General features: G+C 40.7%; 1 protein-coding gene across 5 annotated transcripts in view; it reads right to left on the bottom strand.

The window, feature by feature from the left end:
• CNTN4 (contactin 4) overlaps window positions 1-17,129 on the bottom strand; it is a 936,335-nt gene that overhangs the window by 11,437 nt on the left and 907,769 nt on the right. For 4 of the 5 annotated variants that reach the window (XM_004738394.3, XM_004738395.3, XM_013053938.2 and 1 more), the window contains 6 exons: window positions 14,291-14,466; window positions 9,987-10,107; window positions 6,029-6,187; window positions 3,528-3,677; window positions 1,951-2,021; window positions 439-673 (listed from right to left, as the gene is read on the bottom strand). In XM_004738394.3, the coding sequence (XP_004738451.1) occupies window positions 439-673; window positions 1,951-2,021; window positions 3,528-3,677; window positions 6,029-6,187; window positions 9,987-10,107; window positions 14,291-14,466 (912 nt within the window). The remainder of the gene's footprint in view (window positions 1-438; window positions 674-1,950; window positions 2,022-3,527; window positions 3,678-6,028; window positions 6,188-9,986; window positions 10,108-14,290; window positions 14,467-17,129) is intronic. The other variant, XM_013053943.2, reaches the window with a different exon arrangement.

Below are 17,129 nucleotides of genomic sequence, written 5' to 3'. Positions count from 1 at the left end.
TAGGCTTCTAGATACTGGCATTATAAGGAGCAAATAACCCATGGGTGTATAACAGCCCTTAGTGATTAGGACCCTAACCATCATTTTACAGAGGAGCCATGATTAATAGCTGGAATGGAGTGGGAACAAAGATGTTAAAGACAAAAAGTCTTTGGCTTCTAAATTTGGGGGTAGATGGAAGGGAAGTAATCCAGGACTGCTTAAATTTAAGCACCAAGTTTTTGTAGCTAGCAATTCCTTTAACACAGATCCTTGTTAATTAGCATTTGCCAGAGGTGAGAGTCCTGGTCACTGGATTATGAAAATAAGAAGGTAAGAAGAAAGGAAAGCCAACTGACTTGAGTAAGAGTCAGGAGAACTGGGTGGCAGTTTGGTCTTAAAGTCAGCAACATCTCATAGCTGAACAAGTATCCCTTTTAGAGGCAACATAAATCATACCTTCTTCTGCAGAATATACTACTGTGGTGGGACTGAATGGGCCTTCTCCTTTATTGTTGAAGACACCCACTTTAACCTCAAAGGGAGAGAAGGGGCGCACGCTCTCATTCCTGAATACATATCTGGAGGCGTCGGCTGATGCCAGCACTGTCAGCATCCAGATCATTTTGCCGTAGGGCCGGAAGGCCACCACATAGCCAAAGCCTCTGCCATTCTGTAACTCCTCGGGGACTGTCTGGGAAAGAAGGGACGTAGTCTTCAGAAATCACAGCAGTTTGATTCAAATGCTAAGATTGTTTCATTTCACCCTACCTTCCAACGTTCTTCTAGACATTCTTCCCACCTATCTTACTTCGGATTTTGTCAGGAGACGGGTTTGGGCCTTGCCATCCATCTATCTGAGCTATGCGTGAGGTACTGAAATAAGGTTAAACGAACCCTAGGGAGAACCTGCAGTGGAGAGCCTCCTTGTTGATGGGGGAGACCCAGCTCTGAAATTCTTAGAAATGACTAGGAAATTCAGTGGATAGTTGATCTAGAAACCAACAATGCAACATGTACCATCCAATATGAATCTTCCTCCAGGGGCAAACAGACAAAAGATTGCATTGCAGATCTCATCTTGGTGCAGGCAAGATCTTCCCCCTCAGAACTGAGGAGCTAAGCTGGAGGGAGTGAGAAATTTCCTTCACTGCTGGGGCTTTAATTAAATGAAAGATTTTGGGGTGCCTGGGTGGCTCAGTGGGTTAAGACTCTGCCTTCGGCTCAGGTCATGATCCCAGGGTCCTGGGATCAAACCCCGCATCGGGCTCTCTGCTCCGCAGGGAGCCTGCTTCCTCCTCTCTCTCTCTCTGCCTGCCTCTCTGCCTATTTGTGATCTCTCTCTGTCAAAACAAAACAAAACAAAAAAAACAAATAAATGAAAGATTTTAACTTCAGGGACTGTTGTCTAGAATCCTTCAAAAACATTAAGAACACTTCATAAAACTTCAATCTCCTCTCTCAAAATGAATTTTTAATAAATTGGTGACTAACCTACCTCCAGGTTGTTTTAAAAATACCTCACAGAACAGGGCTCCAGAAGCAAAGCCAATGGCCAAGAAATCGTGCTGGCACACCCAATCTATAGCTGGCAGAGGTTTTAAATCAATTGCCTATGTCTCAATTCAGGAAAAATGGAAAACTGGTTTTCTTTGAACCAGTCTTCATGGGTATATAAATAGATATACATATATATGTATATATATATTTTTTTTTTCTTGTGTTGTCATCCATTTCATGATTTTTTTTCTGTGATGCATCCAATTAAAACTTAATTCAAGAATCAATGGGCAAACACCATCTTTTCCTGCTACTCATTAGCTAGGTGAGAGTGAGTGTTTGCACTCCACTAAGTTTTGGCTCTTAAAAACATAGGAGAAAACTTCTCAGAGTTTTTTTTTTTTTAACACAGAGAAAAAAATAAAATAGCCTAGACTACTAAGTGTTCCTTTTGTTCCATGATTCATTTACCTCCCAGGTTATAACCAGCTCAGATTTGCTGCCTCCACCACCACTGACGTTAGCTGGGGTGACTTCGGGGACTGTGCAGGAAACAAAAAACAAGTCATGTCAGGTGGTAAAAGCAAATGAGGGGCAAGAAGGTCACCTGGCTGAAGTGACTCCCTTTAAACAAATACGCTGATAAATATATATCTTTGTCTTTTGAGATCAGGACCAGTGTGCTCAAGCCGCCCAAAGCGTCAGTTTAAAGAAGTGAAAAGTACCAAGGAAATCGCTATTGGTTACCTGTTTCCCATTCAACAATGTACACAAGGTATGTGACAAGTCTGACCAGCTTTCGGCTCCATCCCTAGAGGCTGAGGTTCAGTGCTTTGAAAGGACTGAGGTTCTGGTTCTAATGCTTGGAGAGGCGTTTATTAACGATGCGGTGGTACACAAAAGACAGACAATACACACTCTGCCCGTGCAGAGCTTACAATCTTGTTGGAGGGAGAGGGACATGCAGAACAATTACACAGGGATGTCGACAATAAACAACAATACGGTGCAGACAGAATGAAGTGCAGTGACGTTCTGAAGTAGCAGGCTGCTCAGAGTAGGGTTGGGCTAATGGCTTCTCGGAGGAAGGTGAGTTTTGAGCTGGGTGCTGAAGGAAGTGGTAGACATAGGTTGACCCCTGGCTCACTGTGCTTAACCTCTTTGATCCCCAGTTTTCTCTGTAAAAGAGGGGAAATTATGCTAGCTTCTTCCTCAGGACTGCTGAGAGGAATCAAGTCAATGACAGTTTTGGAGGGGGAAAAGAGAGCATGGGGATTAGCTAGTTACCACCACATAAATGAAAGATTCCAGAAAGAATTTAGAATTGGTGACTGGGTGTGTTCCCTCTGAAAGCTAATTAAATAGATCTAGATGGATTTCTGCCCAAAGAGTAGGGTCAGAGTTCCTGTTTGCTTAGGAACCTTCAACATACACTTGGCCTTGTCACAGCTGGGGACTCTGCAAAGACCCACACATAGGCCACCCACTTGACAAGAGAGAAGGAAATGTACAACGGATGCAAGTGCCTGTTATTCTCGCCCTGTGTTCCTTCAGGCTGTGGACGTGGAGGGTCTCATACTGAACTGCTGCCTGGGCTTGTGTGAATTAGCAGGATGTTCTGAATCTCAGCTTCTGGGAAAGGTCAGTAAGAAAATCTTACCAAATACTTCTAAAAAATTTATTCTTTGCAACTCATGATTTCTGTGTGTTGATTTTATTTGAAATGTGGGGCGTGTATTAAAAAATAACTCCTGGTTGAAGAATCTTGGTGAAAATGAACCAACGAAGAAAGAGTTGGCATTAGAAGAACTAAGCACAGGGTGTCTCCCCCTGTACAAGGAGACCCAGTGGAGAGTAAGAACTTAACTCTTGACTGAGACTCAGTAAGCTGAGCAAGTCCTCACCTGGTTTCTGATCAATGCACTCATTCAAGGGAAGGGGGTGCTGATACAGAGCCTCGTTAGGGCTAAAGAGCAGGAAGAATTCAAAGCCTTTTCCTAAGAGATCATAGCTACTGGCACAGACTCTGTGTCATGGCTGCTACTCACGAGCCTCTTCTGTCCTCCGCTTCTCTGAGGGCCGGCTGGGCTCCCCGATCCCAATCACATTGGCGGCAACAGTGCGGAATTCATACTCAACCCAAGGGTTCAAACCCACGACAGTCGCTGTGTATGTCTTCCCATCAATAAGTTCTGGGACTGAAAGACATCAAAAGGTGGGGATGTTTTACAGGATTCCATGTCAAGCAGAGAGGAGCTTCCATCCATCATCATTACCATTACTGTGCGCAGGGCATTGTAATTGGTCTGAGACGAGTTGTACAACAGCTGTTAGAGGGAAGTAATTCCAGAAGTCTCTTTTGGTGAACTAACAAGTTCAAATCAGATACCAACAGATGACATTATGGTCTTCAAAGCCCCAAGGCACTTGACTGTAATCATTATTGCTATCACCTCATACATTTTCCAACATTTACTGCACAGTGTTGTGTATACTGTTTACTTTTTACAACTATTCTATGAATAAAGTAAAATCACTGTCTTCATTTTTGTAGATGAGGAAAAGGTGCCTTTTAAAGATTAAGTTACTGACCCAAGATTGCACTGAATTTGCACCTTTGACTGTGTGGCCCAAGTTCTATAACTTACTGTAATAATGACGTTAATAAAATTATGAATCCTATAATACCACTGACAGGAACTATACTAACACATCTTAAGAAAGAATCTGTAAACCTAAAAGGAAAGGCCATGAAGATCAGGGAGTCAGAGAGGCAGAATTTGATAGTATTCACCCAGACGTGTTTGGAGAAGAGATTCTTCCCAATAGGACATGGCCTACTGTTTGATGCCATAAAACAACAAGCAATGGATATTGCCTCCAGGCTCACTGAACAACTGTTTGAGTTTTAAATGGGTTATCATAAAGATTTCCCATATGAGGGGTACCTGGCTGGCTCAGTCAGTACACCATGCAACTCTTGATTTTGGGGTTGTAAGTTCAAGCCCCACATTGGGTATAGAGCTTACTTTAAAAAAAGAAAATAAAATAAAGATTTCCCATGTGGCCGAGAAGACTTAAAGGGAGGTCCCCTGTGACAAAGCTGAGGCCATCATCCTTGTACCTAGGGTTCAGTGGCTGCCAGGCTCCTTAGGCCATACTAATACAGTCCTAGCCTCCAAAGGTAAAGAGTGTTGGCTTTGGAGTCAGACCATCCGGATTCTAAACTTGAATCCACACGTAGTACCCCAATTACCTTGGGCAAGTCTCTTAACCTTTCCAGTGCTTTGGTTTCCCTACTATAAAATGAGGCTAATAACAATATCTATTTGCACCATGATTGAGAAAATTAAAAAAAAAAAAAAGCACTTAGCAAAGCATAGAGCACACAGCAAGGGCTCAGCAAATTGTAGTGTTTTTTTTTTTTTAAACCATCATTATCAGCAGCATCTTCATCCTCTTCCTTTTCTTCATTATACTTCTGTAGTACTTCTTGTTCTTAAAATGTTTCACAATTGTTTCTCTTTTGGTTCATACACAATTCTCATCATGCCCATTTAACAGAAGATGCAGTTGTCTAGAGATCTTCTGAGTAGCAGAGTCAGGGCTAGCATGATCCCCTAACTTGCAGATTTTTTCTGTCTTTTCCTTCCTAAGCACAAATGTGACTCAGAAGAAAGAGATTGAGCTGCAAACACAGAAACCCACTTCTGAGGTTGGACAAGCTGATGTAAAAAAGCAAAAAACAAAAAACAAAAAGCAATGAGGTTGTTAAAATCAATATGATTCATCTGAATTGCACAGAACTACTCCTATCACCCCATGTATTTCTATTTCAAATATCAAGACGACACAGCCAACCCTTGAGGACCAGAGGAGTGTGTATCTTGCTGGAAATAATTACTTATTTGTCCATTCTTCCTCATATGAAACCTATGTAAAATAACAAGAATCAGTTTGGAGGGGCAAGGATAGTAAGGCAACTCACATGGCTTTTAATATAACAGAATCTCATGACTCTTCATGTCCAAATTTAGCTATCTTAAAAAAAAATAGATAGCAAGTCAAGAGGCTCTAGGCAGCCCTTAGTTACTGGTTTGTTGAGAGCCATACATAAACTTTACATAGACTATGTAGACTAGCATAATCCACAACTTCTCAAAGTGTATCATCAGTAGAACACAGATAATTTTAGGTAATATGCAGATTGAATGTTATATATATTTTTTTATAACTGAAGTATTTTAATATGTATGTTAAGAAAAACTATGACCAACATACAGACCTAGCATTTCATAGACATTATTGCTTAGGACAAGTTAAGAAAAACAAACAAGCAAACAAATGTGAATTGATATAAAGAAAAATATTAAAGAAATGATAGTACCATTGACTGAGGGTTAGGAAACACTGCCAGAATGTATCATTCATAGTTGTGTCTTAATGAGAACCTAGATGGCCCTTGGCTTCTGCCACAGTGCCCTCTGTCCATTATGCTGAGTTTCAGAAGCCTCTGTGAGACACAAGCACCAGGCATCCAATATGGTACCTGTACTGACTGCTTGCCAGCCTACGGAGAACGGAGTCCTGGCTTGAATGACATACATCGTGATGGGGCTGTGGTTGTCAGGTCCAGGTCTCCAGGACAGCTGAGCGGTGGTATCTGTAATTTCATCTATGGTCACAGCCTCTGGGGGTCCTGGGGGACCTGTGAAAGAACAAGACCCTCAGAGGTGGAGGAGTAAGTGCACATGTCCAAGCGATTGTGGAACTGAATGCAGTGCTGATCCAGTCAACCTTTTATTCGTCCACTCACAGATTCATCACTTGTCAATTCCTTTTTGAATGCCTATTTGGTGCCCAACATTCTTCAAGGCTCTGAAACTACAGAGATGAATGAGACATGGACCCTTCTTTCTGAGGGGGTCACTATATAATCAGAAAAAAATAATAGGTCAGCAAGAAATTAAAATAGAATACTGGTTCCAAAAGGCAGGCGAGAATACTGGGATATCACAAAAGCTCAAGTCCATTAATTCATCTCTCATATATTTACAGGCTCCTGATATGGGTCAGGCGGTGTTATCTGTGGATAGAATAGTGATAAATGAAGATGATAGTCTTTTGGAAATGGTCATTGCTAGGACTGAGCATGTGGATTTGAGCAGAACTGGCTTTGGGACTTCGATGGTCACGATGCTGCTCCATACATTTCTACTGCGCTGTAATTACTGACCCCAGCCCTGCCCCACGTCATATGCGAACACACACTTGTATACAAGGGAATGTCTGTGAAAGTGGCCGGCGCTCAAGAGTCACAAGATTAAGGTTTCTTCAGTACAACTTCAGACCTGGGCTGGAGTCCAAAGACCCTCATTTGCAGCTTCTGTAAATCCACCTGTTATTTTTCTACTTATCTTCCTGATGTTCACTGTTTCTCCCCATGCATTTAAACCATTGAAATGAGAGGAAAGAGTTCAAATGAAGTTTAGAAAGAGTTCTAAATGAAGGCTTGGAAATCCCAGATAAACAGAGGATGGAAAGCGATAGGCAAACAAACACTAAATTGCAACAAAGCAAAGCCCCAGAGGTGTCTTAGATTCCAGCAGGAAAGGTTCTTACCAGGCAATTCAATGCATTTGTAGCAAGACACAACTGACCGCCTCAGGAGGGAAGGTGATCATGAGGGAGACATGATGACAGTCCTCATGTCCCTGAGACAGGAATAAGAAGCTATCTATTCCTGGGAGGGCTTTGCTTAGCCACCTATAGAGGTCAAGTGTACTGCCATGCACTACTGGGCCATGTGGCTGGGCGGGGAAGAAAGACGTCTAACGGAGTGGTGAAAAGTTAATTGTAATTTCCTGAAGTAAGATTTTCACTCCTGTATCCCTCATAGGATGCCCTCAATTTCTCTTTCCTTTTTAAAAAATCATTTTTATAGACCCACAGGTGAAACTAAATTTATCTTCTCCCTCCTACTCCTGTATGAAAGGTCTGGAAATCTGTATGCTGAAACTGATTAATTTTCCATGGTGACATTTCAGCATGCCAGTCTAATGCCACCTGGATAGAGCTGAGGCAAACTTTGGTCTTTGCAACCCTGATTAACTAGATAAAGTCCAGAACACCCTATCATCGTCTTTTTTCTCACTACCTTGCTCATCCTAGATTCCTTCCACCAACCCCAGTTTCAATGAATGCTCTTTTTTGATGGCCTTTAAAATCAAAGTACCATAAATAGGAAAGGGTTCCCCTCCAAACTCCTCTATGAACTAAACAGACAGGGATTATTTGAGCCCACTTTGGGCAGCTGAGTGAAGGAAAATGAAGGGGTGGTATGAATTTGGCCACTGGCGGTAAGATGGTGCTTGCATAACTTTGTTTGCTCTGCTGGTCCTGCCTGACCACACCAGTGGTCACGGTATGTTTGTCAACTTCATGTTGGGGAAGTTGGGTCCCTCTTTCAAAATGAGAAGATGAGCCAATGTTTATCCTCTGAACAAAACGTTCACATGGTCAGGGCTCACAGATGTTTTGGTCAAGGCAGCAGAAGAGGGAGCACTGGTATGAGACCAGTGTTCAGCTTCTCTCTCAGTGAAGAAGGGCTTTTCTACCCACCGGTAGTGGGCTCTACACTGAATGAAGTAGATACCAGAGAATCAAGGGGGCTGGAGCCAAGACTCAAAGCTTTACCAGTTTCAGATACAAAAATCTCTTACAGGGCAGTGAAATATATTTCTGCGTCCTTTCTGTAATATGCAGAAAAGCTGCAAGGGCAGAGCTAGAGGAAATAAAATGAAAGATTATGGTTTAAAATGGCATATTAATTTATTGGCCTTATTAACTGATTAGACTAGATTTTCTTTTAGACTGAGTTTGCAAATTCCTCTTGGTATTTAATGTTATTTTCTGTGAAATGAAGTATACAATATCATTTAAGAACTTCAAGTATTACTGATTTAAATATTTATTAGTCTAATTTATTGGTGTTTAAACTGCTGATCTGAACATTATCCTAATTAAATAGAGGATAAATTTTCGGCAACAGAATTCTTTTGTCCCTAGGGGTAGAGCAGAGCGGCTCTCATGTATTTTAAAATGGAAATAAACACGTTTCCATAAGTTATTCAATGGGTAGTTCAACCCAGGTTGAAAGTTTTTTGCTCTTATCTCGCTCTTATCTGTAGCATTACCGAAAGGTTTTTGTAGGCAATTTAAAGAGGAAGGAAAGTAGACAGAGTTGGAAAAGCTATTTTTCTTTAACCTCTCTTGACAATGAGGTTAAGTCGTGAACTCCCACACATCTCCCCCTCTCAGATTCTGCCTAAGGGTAGGGCAACATGTCTATCACTTCCAGTAATTCCTTGTTCTCCCTGAACTCAGATTTACCCTGCCTCTGTATCTGATTTCCCCTGGAGTTGTGATTCTTGCCCTCCAGGTTCTGCTGGCCAAAGATTCCCAAATACCAATGCTTAGGGTTCAGAGGAAGGAGGTGCTCCCAAGAGATTATTTGCATGTTCTGATTTGGTTTCACTTTTAACACTTAAGAAAAGCTCCGAGCATGCGTCAGTTTGATTCTTGTACATCTACTGGTTCCCAAAGATTTTAATTTCAGTATAAAAATATTTGTTAAAGGGGTGCCTGGGTGGCTCAGTGGGTTGAGCTTCTGCCTTCGGCTCAGGTCATGATCTCAGAGTCCTGGGATTGAGTCCTGCGTCAGGCTCTCTGCTCAGTGGGAAGACTGCTTACCCCTCTCTCTCTGCCTACTTGTGATCTCTCTCTCTCTCTCTCTCTGTCAAGTAAATAAATAAAATCTTCAAAAAAATTTTTTTAAAAATATATATTTGTTAAAGCTCTATTTACTGTTGCTTTGTAAACTGGTTCTATGGGGCTCAATCAGGGCCTTTGGAGCCATTAGGTTGAAGTTAGGCCATGTTGGGAGGACTGAAGAAAACCTCACAAAGGTCAGTTTGCACATCAACTGCCCGCTGATTTACTGCATCCCAGGCAGTCACAAAGTGTTCCCTCTAAAGCCATATTTTAAGAACTGGATTGAACTATTAACTTTAGGGAAAAAAGGGAACTGGGAAAAACAGGTTATTTTCTGAAGCCACAGTTCTATCAGTACCCTAAATCACTAATTTGGCTTAGCCCAGATGAAACATCAAAAGGCATGGTTTGATCCTTCTTAAAACTATTTGCTTTTGTTAATCCAAAATTATTCTAGAAGGTCCTATCAACTCCAACAGCCACACATTGGGGCACTTGGGGCACTCACAGGAGTTATTTTCAGTCCAGAGCAACCAGATTTGCTCTGCACTTTCTGGTGATCCCTCCCATGAGAAAGAGATACACAGAGGACTGTGGGCTATTAGCCACTGTTTGCAATGTTCAGCTTCTATCTGACTTTCTTCTGTAATTCTAAACCGGTGAGGTTTTTAGCAACCTGTGCAGGAGTAGATATCACACAAGCATTCTAGGAACAGAAACCAACATTCCCATACCTCTCACAATCAGGTCGGCAGCAGCAGAGAGCTTGTCTACACTTGTCTGGACCATGCAGACATATTTCCCAGCATGCTTCAGCTGGATGTTTCGGATCATCAAATCACCAGCTGAATCCTGCTGATAAAGTAGGGGAAAGTGGCTACAATTACTTTTTAATGAGCTCTAAATATCATTATCACGTGAAGGATACTGTGACTAATGGATTTATTTTATACTGGCTGATGAAAACATTAGTGATGCAAGCCATGGCCTATTAAAAACATGTGAGCCTGCCTGGGAGATAAGAACCCCAATACCTTCAGAACACACCTTGGACAAGACCTTGGAGGTATGTGGCTTCTCTGGGTCTCTGGAGCAGTTTGCCACCCGTGTCAGAAGCACTTAAACCTACTGAAGGTGGCTCTTGATCTCGTCATATGGGTTTCTTCAGATATGCCCTCAACCTGCAGCCTTCACTGGGCTTTCCCATACTTTGGAACTCTATATTTGGAAAGGGGAGGCAAGCCCACATTTGGAGGCATCTTCATTTTACTGCACAGCTCTGTCTTACAGCCAGCATTTTGATTGTTCCCAGGTTTGAATTAAAAAAAGAGTATGAAGACCACACTCTCCAAGGAAATCTAGCATCACTTAGTGCGGAAGACTGCTATAATTTGTTTTTGAAATGCCAAATGCAAGTTTGATTAGCAGATGAATAGGACTGATTACATCCCAGTATGGATTTCGGTGTGCCTAGAAATATTCCTACACGCTCACCAGCACGGTGCTTTTAATAAAAATGAGACGATGCCTCTACAGGTTATCACGAAGGTGGCATTTTAACTAAAGAACGTGGCTACACTTTGGGGTTTCATTTCATAGCTCTGTTCATCGAAAGTTTGGGGAGCAGATGGCTTGCGTAGGAGTGCTCCCTAGAGGTCAGATGCAGGAAGCTATGTTTACTTCTAACCCCACAATAGATGACAAGGTAGCATAGGTTATTTTGGCCCTGTTTGCTATTCTTCCAAATGACAATAATGTTCTATAATATTTAAATACAGGAGCCATATATTAAGGCTAAATACTCACATGTTCTATGATGTAGGTGCTCTATTGTCCTTACTTTACAGGTGAAGAAACTCCAGCTCAAAGAAGTTATGACTTATCTGAAATCACTTAGCTAATAAATGGCAGAGCCAGGATGTGAACCCACAAGGTCAGGCCATTCTACAAATTCGAAAGACTTTATTCTCAATCTAAGTTAATGTGTACTTAGTTCAATTAAAACAAAAGGTTTTAGAGCAAAATACCACAAAACCATCTAGGACAATGGAAAACCTGGAACTGCCAATAGTTGTAAATAAGTTTAGAAGACAGGCTCAAGCATTCAGTGAAGGGAGAGCTGATGTGTAGGTACTCAGTTCGCTTGGGCTGATCCCTGCTGTGTGATTTTATGTAAGTCTCTGGGTTTTAGTTTACTGACCTATGAAAGAAGGATACATTGCCGACTGGGTGAGGTTGTAAGAATCAAATCAAACTGTATGTGTATGTGAAATCTGAAACCTGGGAAGCACAGAGTAAATTTAAATTGGTCTTATTGATGACCATGAGTGGTCATGTCAAAGATATTAAATCTACCTCAAGGAGAGTTGTGATATATATATATATTTTAACCTGAAAGCTCTTTTATTTATAACCCTTGGGTTCTCATTCAGATTCTATTTTTAATCAAGTCTTATAATTGCTCAGTAAAAGAGTACAATAATTGCTACCCTATTCCACAGGCTTTCTGTGATGATTAAAGAGCCAACAGACATATTGGCTTAATATATGATTAGGCACTGGGCAAATATAAGGCTTCATCATCATCATCATTAATACTTCTTTACCTAAGACATTCATGTGGTTATTAGGACTCTAGGGTATAGGTTTAAATAGAAAAATATGCCTCACAAGGAGGCGTGTGCAGGGAAGGTGGAAAGCTGAATTTGTTTTAAAGAAATGGGCATACCAAATCAATAATCCATTTTATTCACCAAGGTCTTAAAGTCAGGATAAACTAGTTGTAGCCTGAAAACTTCACAGTACAGCACCATATTAATGGAATATGCTGTCTTTATTTACAGATTTGGACCAGAGTTGTGTTTTAAAAGTTTAAATTGAAAACAAAAAAAAAAATAAAGTCAGGATTGAATTAAGTCTCATAGAAGGAGACAACAATCAATTTTCTCTTTCCCTTTGAAGTCATCAAGATCACCCAGTTTGCTGAGATCTATCTTTGTGTTCCTCCCAAAGTGAACAAAACAGCACCAGCTTATATTCTCCTGGTGTGGTCTGTTCTGTTTCTGACAGGGCATTTGGAGGCTGTCAAAGGACAAGTGGAAACTGAAAACCCCAACAGATTGGCTCTACCCAACATCCCTTCCACCACAATGACCCAGGAAATAGTTGCTGTGAAATGGCTTGACTTCAGAATTGCTTCCTTCCCTCTCCTACTGTCAAGTTCTACCTCTATAGACATTAAGGATCCTGGTGACTAACACACTTACTTCTCACAGTTTGTAGTGCTGTCCTAAATTTTTCACTTCTTTGCAATAATTGATTGGTGAGAGTTTCAGAGAAGAGACAAGCTTTTCCCATCTGAGAGGCTAACGAGGGTGATCCCACAGATAGAGCTCTCCACAAAGGTGGTCATTAGTGCTTGACTCCATAAAGGGTGTCTCCACCTGTGCCTCAGCCCTGGCTGGTATGCAGCCAGTCCAGGATAACATCCACATCTGTCTGACTGGCCGGCTAGAGCTCTTTTGATCGGTCAGAGAGCTGTTCTAATTGGTTGGTGCCTGTGCATTCTGGAAGATAATATTTTTAATGTCTCTCCTGGACAAGACATTGGTCTTAGTGTCAAAACGAATATTCTGCTTAATCTATGAAGGTCTTCTCAATGTATACTTTCCTGTTATTAAAATCAATGTTATTCTTCCTTCAATTAGTACAACTATTAAAATTTGTCAGATACTTCTTTTGTGGGAGGCATTGGACTATGCACTTTTCTAGACCTGAAGGTATTTAATATCTTCAATGCCCTTGTGAAATTCATATCTCTCCCACTTGGTTATTAAGCCGAATCATATCAAAGAAGTCCAGAATGCTTAATATTGGCAATTTAATTCAGGCTTTCTCAATCAGGATTCCAAGAGAGACTCTCTCATAACCTAAGGTATCCACTGATGTAATAAACTAACTTCTCTCCTATGTATCTAAAGTATTACCAGTTGTATATGATCTTTGGAAAAACTGAGAAAATGCTCAGATCATTCTTTGTGCTCTGTGAGAGACATCCTTTGAGAAAGGGTGCAAGAATGTAATTAACAGGACTAGTACTACAGTTGAATGGAAAACAAGCCCTCAGCATATCATACAGATATTTTTATAAGCCTTAGCCCCACTTTTTCTCAACATAAGGGGCAAGGGAGGCAAAATGAAGTAGGCAAATTAGATTCCTCTGTCAGAAGGATGGGGAGAGCTTTTAAAATCATAGCCTCGTTTTTATTTTCTGCTGTCTTCCGGTTGGATGTCTCCATGAGAATGGCAGTCAGAGTGAATCTTTATTACTAATAGGACTATAAGGACTGTGTTAGGGTAAAAAAATCTTTTTTGACAACAATTGTGATAGATACAAATTATTTCCAGATTTAACCTCATCTTGGTGTGTGTTCAATGGTAATATGTATTTTTACAGAAAGAAAGGCACTATGAAAATTCAAACATTTGAATTCAAAATTACCTAGAGATAATACATACCCTGATCAGACTTTCAGATTTAAGAAAGAGAGCCCTAATGTCACAATGATGAGACTTCTATAAGAGCCAAGGAAAGTTTAATCGGCAGCCTAAATACACATGAGTAAACTGTCCTTAAGATATTTTCTGCTATGATATATGGTACTGAGTGGGGTAGAGAGCTGGGGATTTGAAGTTTAAAGCTGAGTTCCACAGGTTAGGGCTATGAGGCGAAGGGAAGCCATACATTTGCCCCTGAGCTCCAGTTTCCTCATTCATACGTTGTTCAGAATAACTAGCCTATAGCATTGCTGTGGGGATCAAGAGGACTGTCGTGTAGGGTTACTCAGTCATAGGGGCCACACCGATCAGGCAAAAAGGAGCAACAATTAACCAATAATTTCTTAAAAGAAGGTGTTGGAACAGATCATCAAGAACAATCTTATGTTTCTTTTCATGTTAGGCTAAACAAGTTGCATCACTTTGCAGAAGTTCAGTTGCATAGTGAATTTGCTGTAGATACTTTGATATTAATACTTACCCCTCCGACTCTTTCAAAGTGGTCCCCGTCTTTGTCAAAATCTATCAGGTGTCCATTAAATGACCAGGTAAACACGATATCTAGCGAGTGATCATGTGTTACCTGGCAAGGCAGAACAATACTTTCTCCAACAGTCACATCCATGCTGGAAGGGGGTACCATCACCCTTGTTGGATCTGTAGGGTGAAAACAAAGGGAAACCAACAATAACGTCTGTGAAATTGTATGGAAGTAAAATGTAGAATCCAAGAGCAGGCTGAAATACTAAGTAGTTTTGCTTTTTTTGGGGGGGCTGTGACCAGTAAACCTCAGTCATCTGGGAAATTGAGATTCAGGCCAGGAGGTCATTTTTAATATGAAAAGTTGAAAACAGTCATTATGTGAACCTCCAGAGAGCAACAAAACTCAGCTGGGGAGCACAGAGGTTAGATCTCTGAAGACACTCACGGAAGGGCCTATTTCTGACAGCCTTCTCAGAAACTGCCTCTTTAAAAAGGTTTTCGTATCTCCCTAGTGTCACTAGAAAGCAGTAATTCAGTTGAATACTAACAGGAGAAATCCATGTTAATTTGAAGTTTGCTTGGTTCCCTCCCCCATTACTATAAAAGTGATAAATGTTTAGTATGGGAAATTTCGGAAATTTAATACAGTTAAAAGAAGAAACCAAAAAACCAATTCAAAACAAATCCTACTTAGTTTCTTTACTGTCCAGAATAAACATCTTTCTTCATTTTAGTATAATTTCCCTCTGCCTTTTTGGTTTATAGTTTTTAAAGTTGTTTTGTTTTGCATTCTTGTAAACATGATACACATATGATTTTCCTTTTTTCTCTAGTTGATATAATAAAGGTTTATATCTTTATCCCACTTATTTTAATTTTTTATTTTTTATAAACATATTTTTATCCCCAGGGGTACAGGTCTGTGAATCGCCAGGTTTACACACTTCACAGCACTCACCAAAGCACATACCCTCCCCGATGTCCATAACCCCACTCCCCTTCTCACAACCCCCCTCCCCCCAGCAACCCTCAGTTTGTTTTGTGACATTAAGAGTCACTTATGGTTTGTCTCCCTCCCAATCCCATCTTGTTTCATTGATTCTTCTCCTACCCACTTAAGCCCCCATGCTGCATCACCACTTCCTCATATCAGGGAGATCATATGATAGTTGTCTTTCTCCGCTTGACTTATTTCGCTAAGCATGATACGCTCTAGTTCCATCCACGTTGTTGCAAATGGCAAGATTTCATTTCTTTTGATGGCTGCATAATATTCCATTGTGTATATATACCACATCTTCTTGATCCATTCATCTGTTGATGGACATCTAGGTTCTTTCCATAGTTTGGCTATCGTGGACATTGCTGCTATAAACATTCGGGTGCACGTGCCCCTTTGGATCACTACGTTTGTATCTTAAGGGTAAATACCCAATAGTGCAATTGCTGGGTCATAGGGCAGTTCTATTTTCAACATTTTGAGGAACCTCCATGCTGTTTTCCAGAGTGGCTACACCAGCTTGCATTCCCACCAACAGTGGAGGAGGGTTCCCCTTTCTCCGCATCCTCGCCAGCATCTGTCATTTCCTGACTTGTTGATTTTAGCCATTCTGACTGGTATGAGGTGATATCGCATTGTGGTTTTGATTTGTATTTCCCTGATGCCGAGTGATATGGAGCACTTTTTCATGTGTCTGTTGGCCATCTGGATGTCTTCTTTGCAGAAATGTCTGTTCATGTCCTCTGCCCATTTCTTGATTGGATTATTTGTTCTTTGGGTGTTGAGTTTGCTAAGTTCTTTATAGATTCTGGACACTAGTCCTTTATCTGATATGTCGTTTGCAAATATCTTGTCCCATTCTGTCAGTTGTCTTTTGATTTTGTGAACTGTTTCCTTTGCTGTGCAAAAGCTTTTGATCTTGATGAAATCCCAATAGTTCATTTTTGCCCTTGCTTCCCTTGGCTTTGGCGTTGTTCCTAGGAAGATGTTGCTGCGGCTGAGGTCGAAGAGGTTGCTGCCTGTGTTCTCCTCATGGATTTTGATGGATTCCTTTCGCACATTGAGGTCCCTCATCCATTTTGAGTCTATTATCGTGTGTGGTGTAAGCAAATGGTCCAATTTCATTTTTCTGCATGTGGCTGTCCAATTTTACCAACACCATTTATTGAAGAGGCTGTCTTTTTTCCATTGGATATTCTTTCCTGCTTTGTCGAAGATTAGTTGACCATAGAGTTGAGGGTCTATTTCTGGGCTCTCTATTCTGTTCCATTGATCTATGTGTCTGTTTTTGTGCCAGTACCATGCTGTCTTGATGATGACAGCTTTGTAATATAGCTTGAAGTCCGGAATTGTGATGCCACCAATGTTGGCTTTCTTTTTCAATATCCCTTTGGCTGATCAAGGTCTTTTCTGGTTCCATATAAATTTTAGAATTATTTGTTCCATTTCTTTGAAAAAGATGGATGGTACTTTGATAGGAATTGCATTAAATGTGTAGATTGCTTTAGGTAGCATAGACATTTTCACAATTTTTATTCTTCCAATCCAGGAGCACGGAACTTTTTTACATTTCTTTGTGTCTTCTTCAATTTCTTTCATGAGTACTTTATATTTTTCAGAGTATAGATTCTGTGCCTCTTTGGTTAGGTTTATTCCTAGGTATCTTATGGTTTTGGGTGCAATTGTAAATGGGATGGACTCCTTAATTTCTCTTTCTTCTGTCTTGCTGTTGGTGTAGAGAAATGCAACTGATTTCTGTGCATTGATTTTATATCCTAACACTTTACTGAATTCCTATACAAGTTCTAGAAGTTTTGGAGTGGAGTCTTTTGGGTTT

The sequence above is a fragment of the Mustela putorius genome, unplaced genomic scaffold (assembly GCF_011764305.1).
Source record: "Mustela putorius furo isolate JIRA1106 unplaced genomic scaffold, ASM1176430v1.1 tig00003850_pilon_pilon_pilon, whole genome shotgun sequence".
Taxonomy (NCBI): domain Eukaryota; kingdom Metazoa; phylum Chordata; class Mammalia; order Carnivora; family Mustelidae; genus Mustela; species Mustela putorius.
The sequence above is the reverse complement of the archived record's forward strand: the minus strand, read 5'-3'. Positions and strand labels throughout refer to the sequence as shown.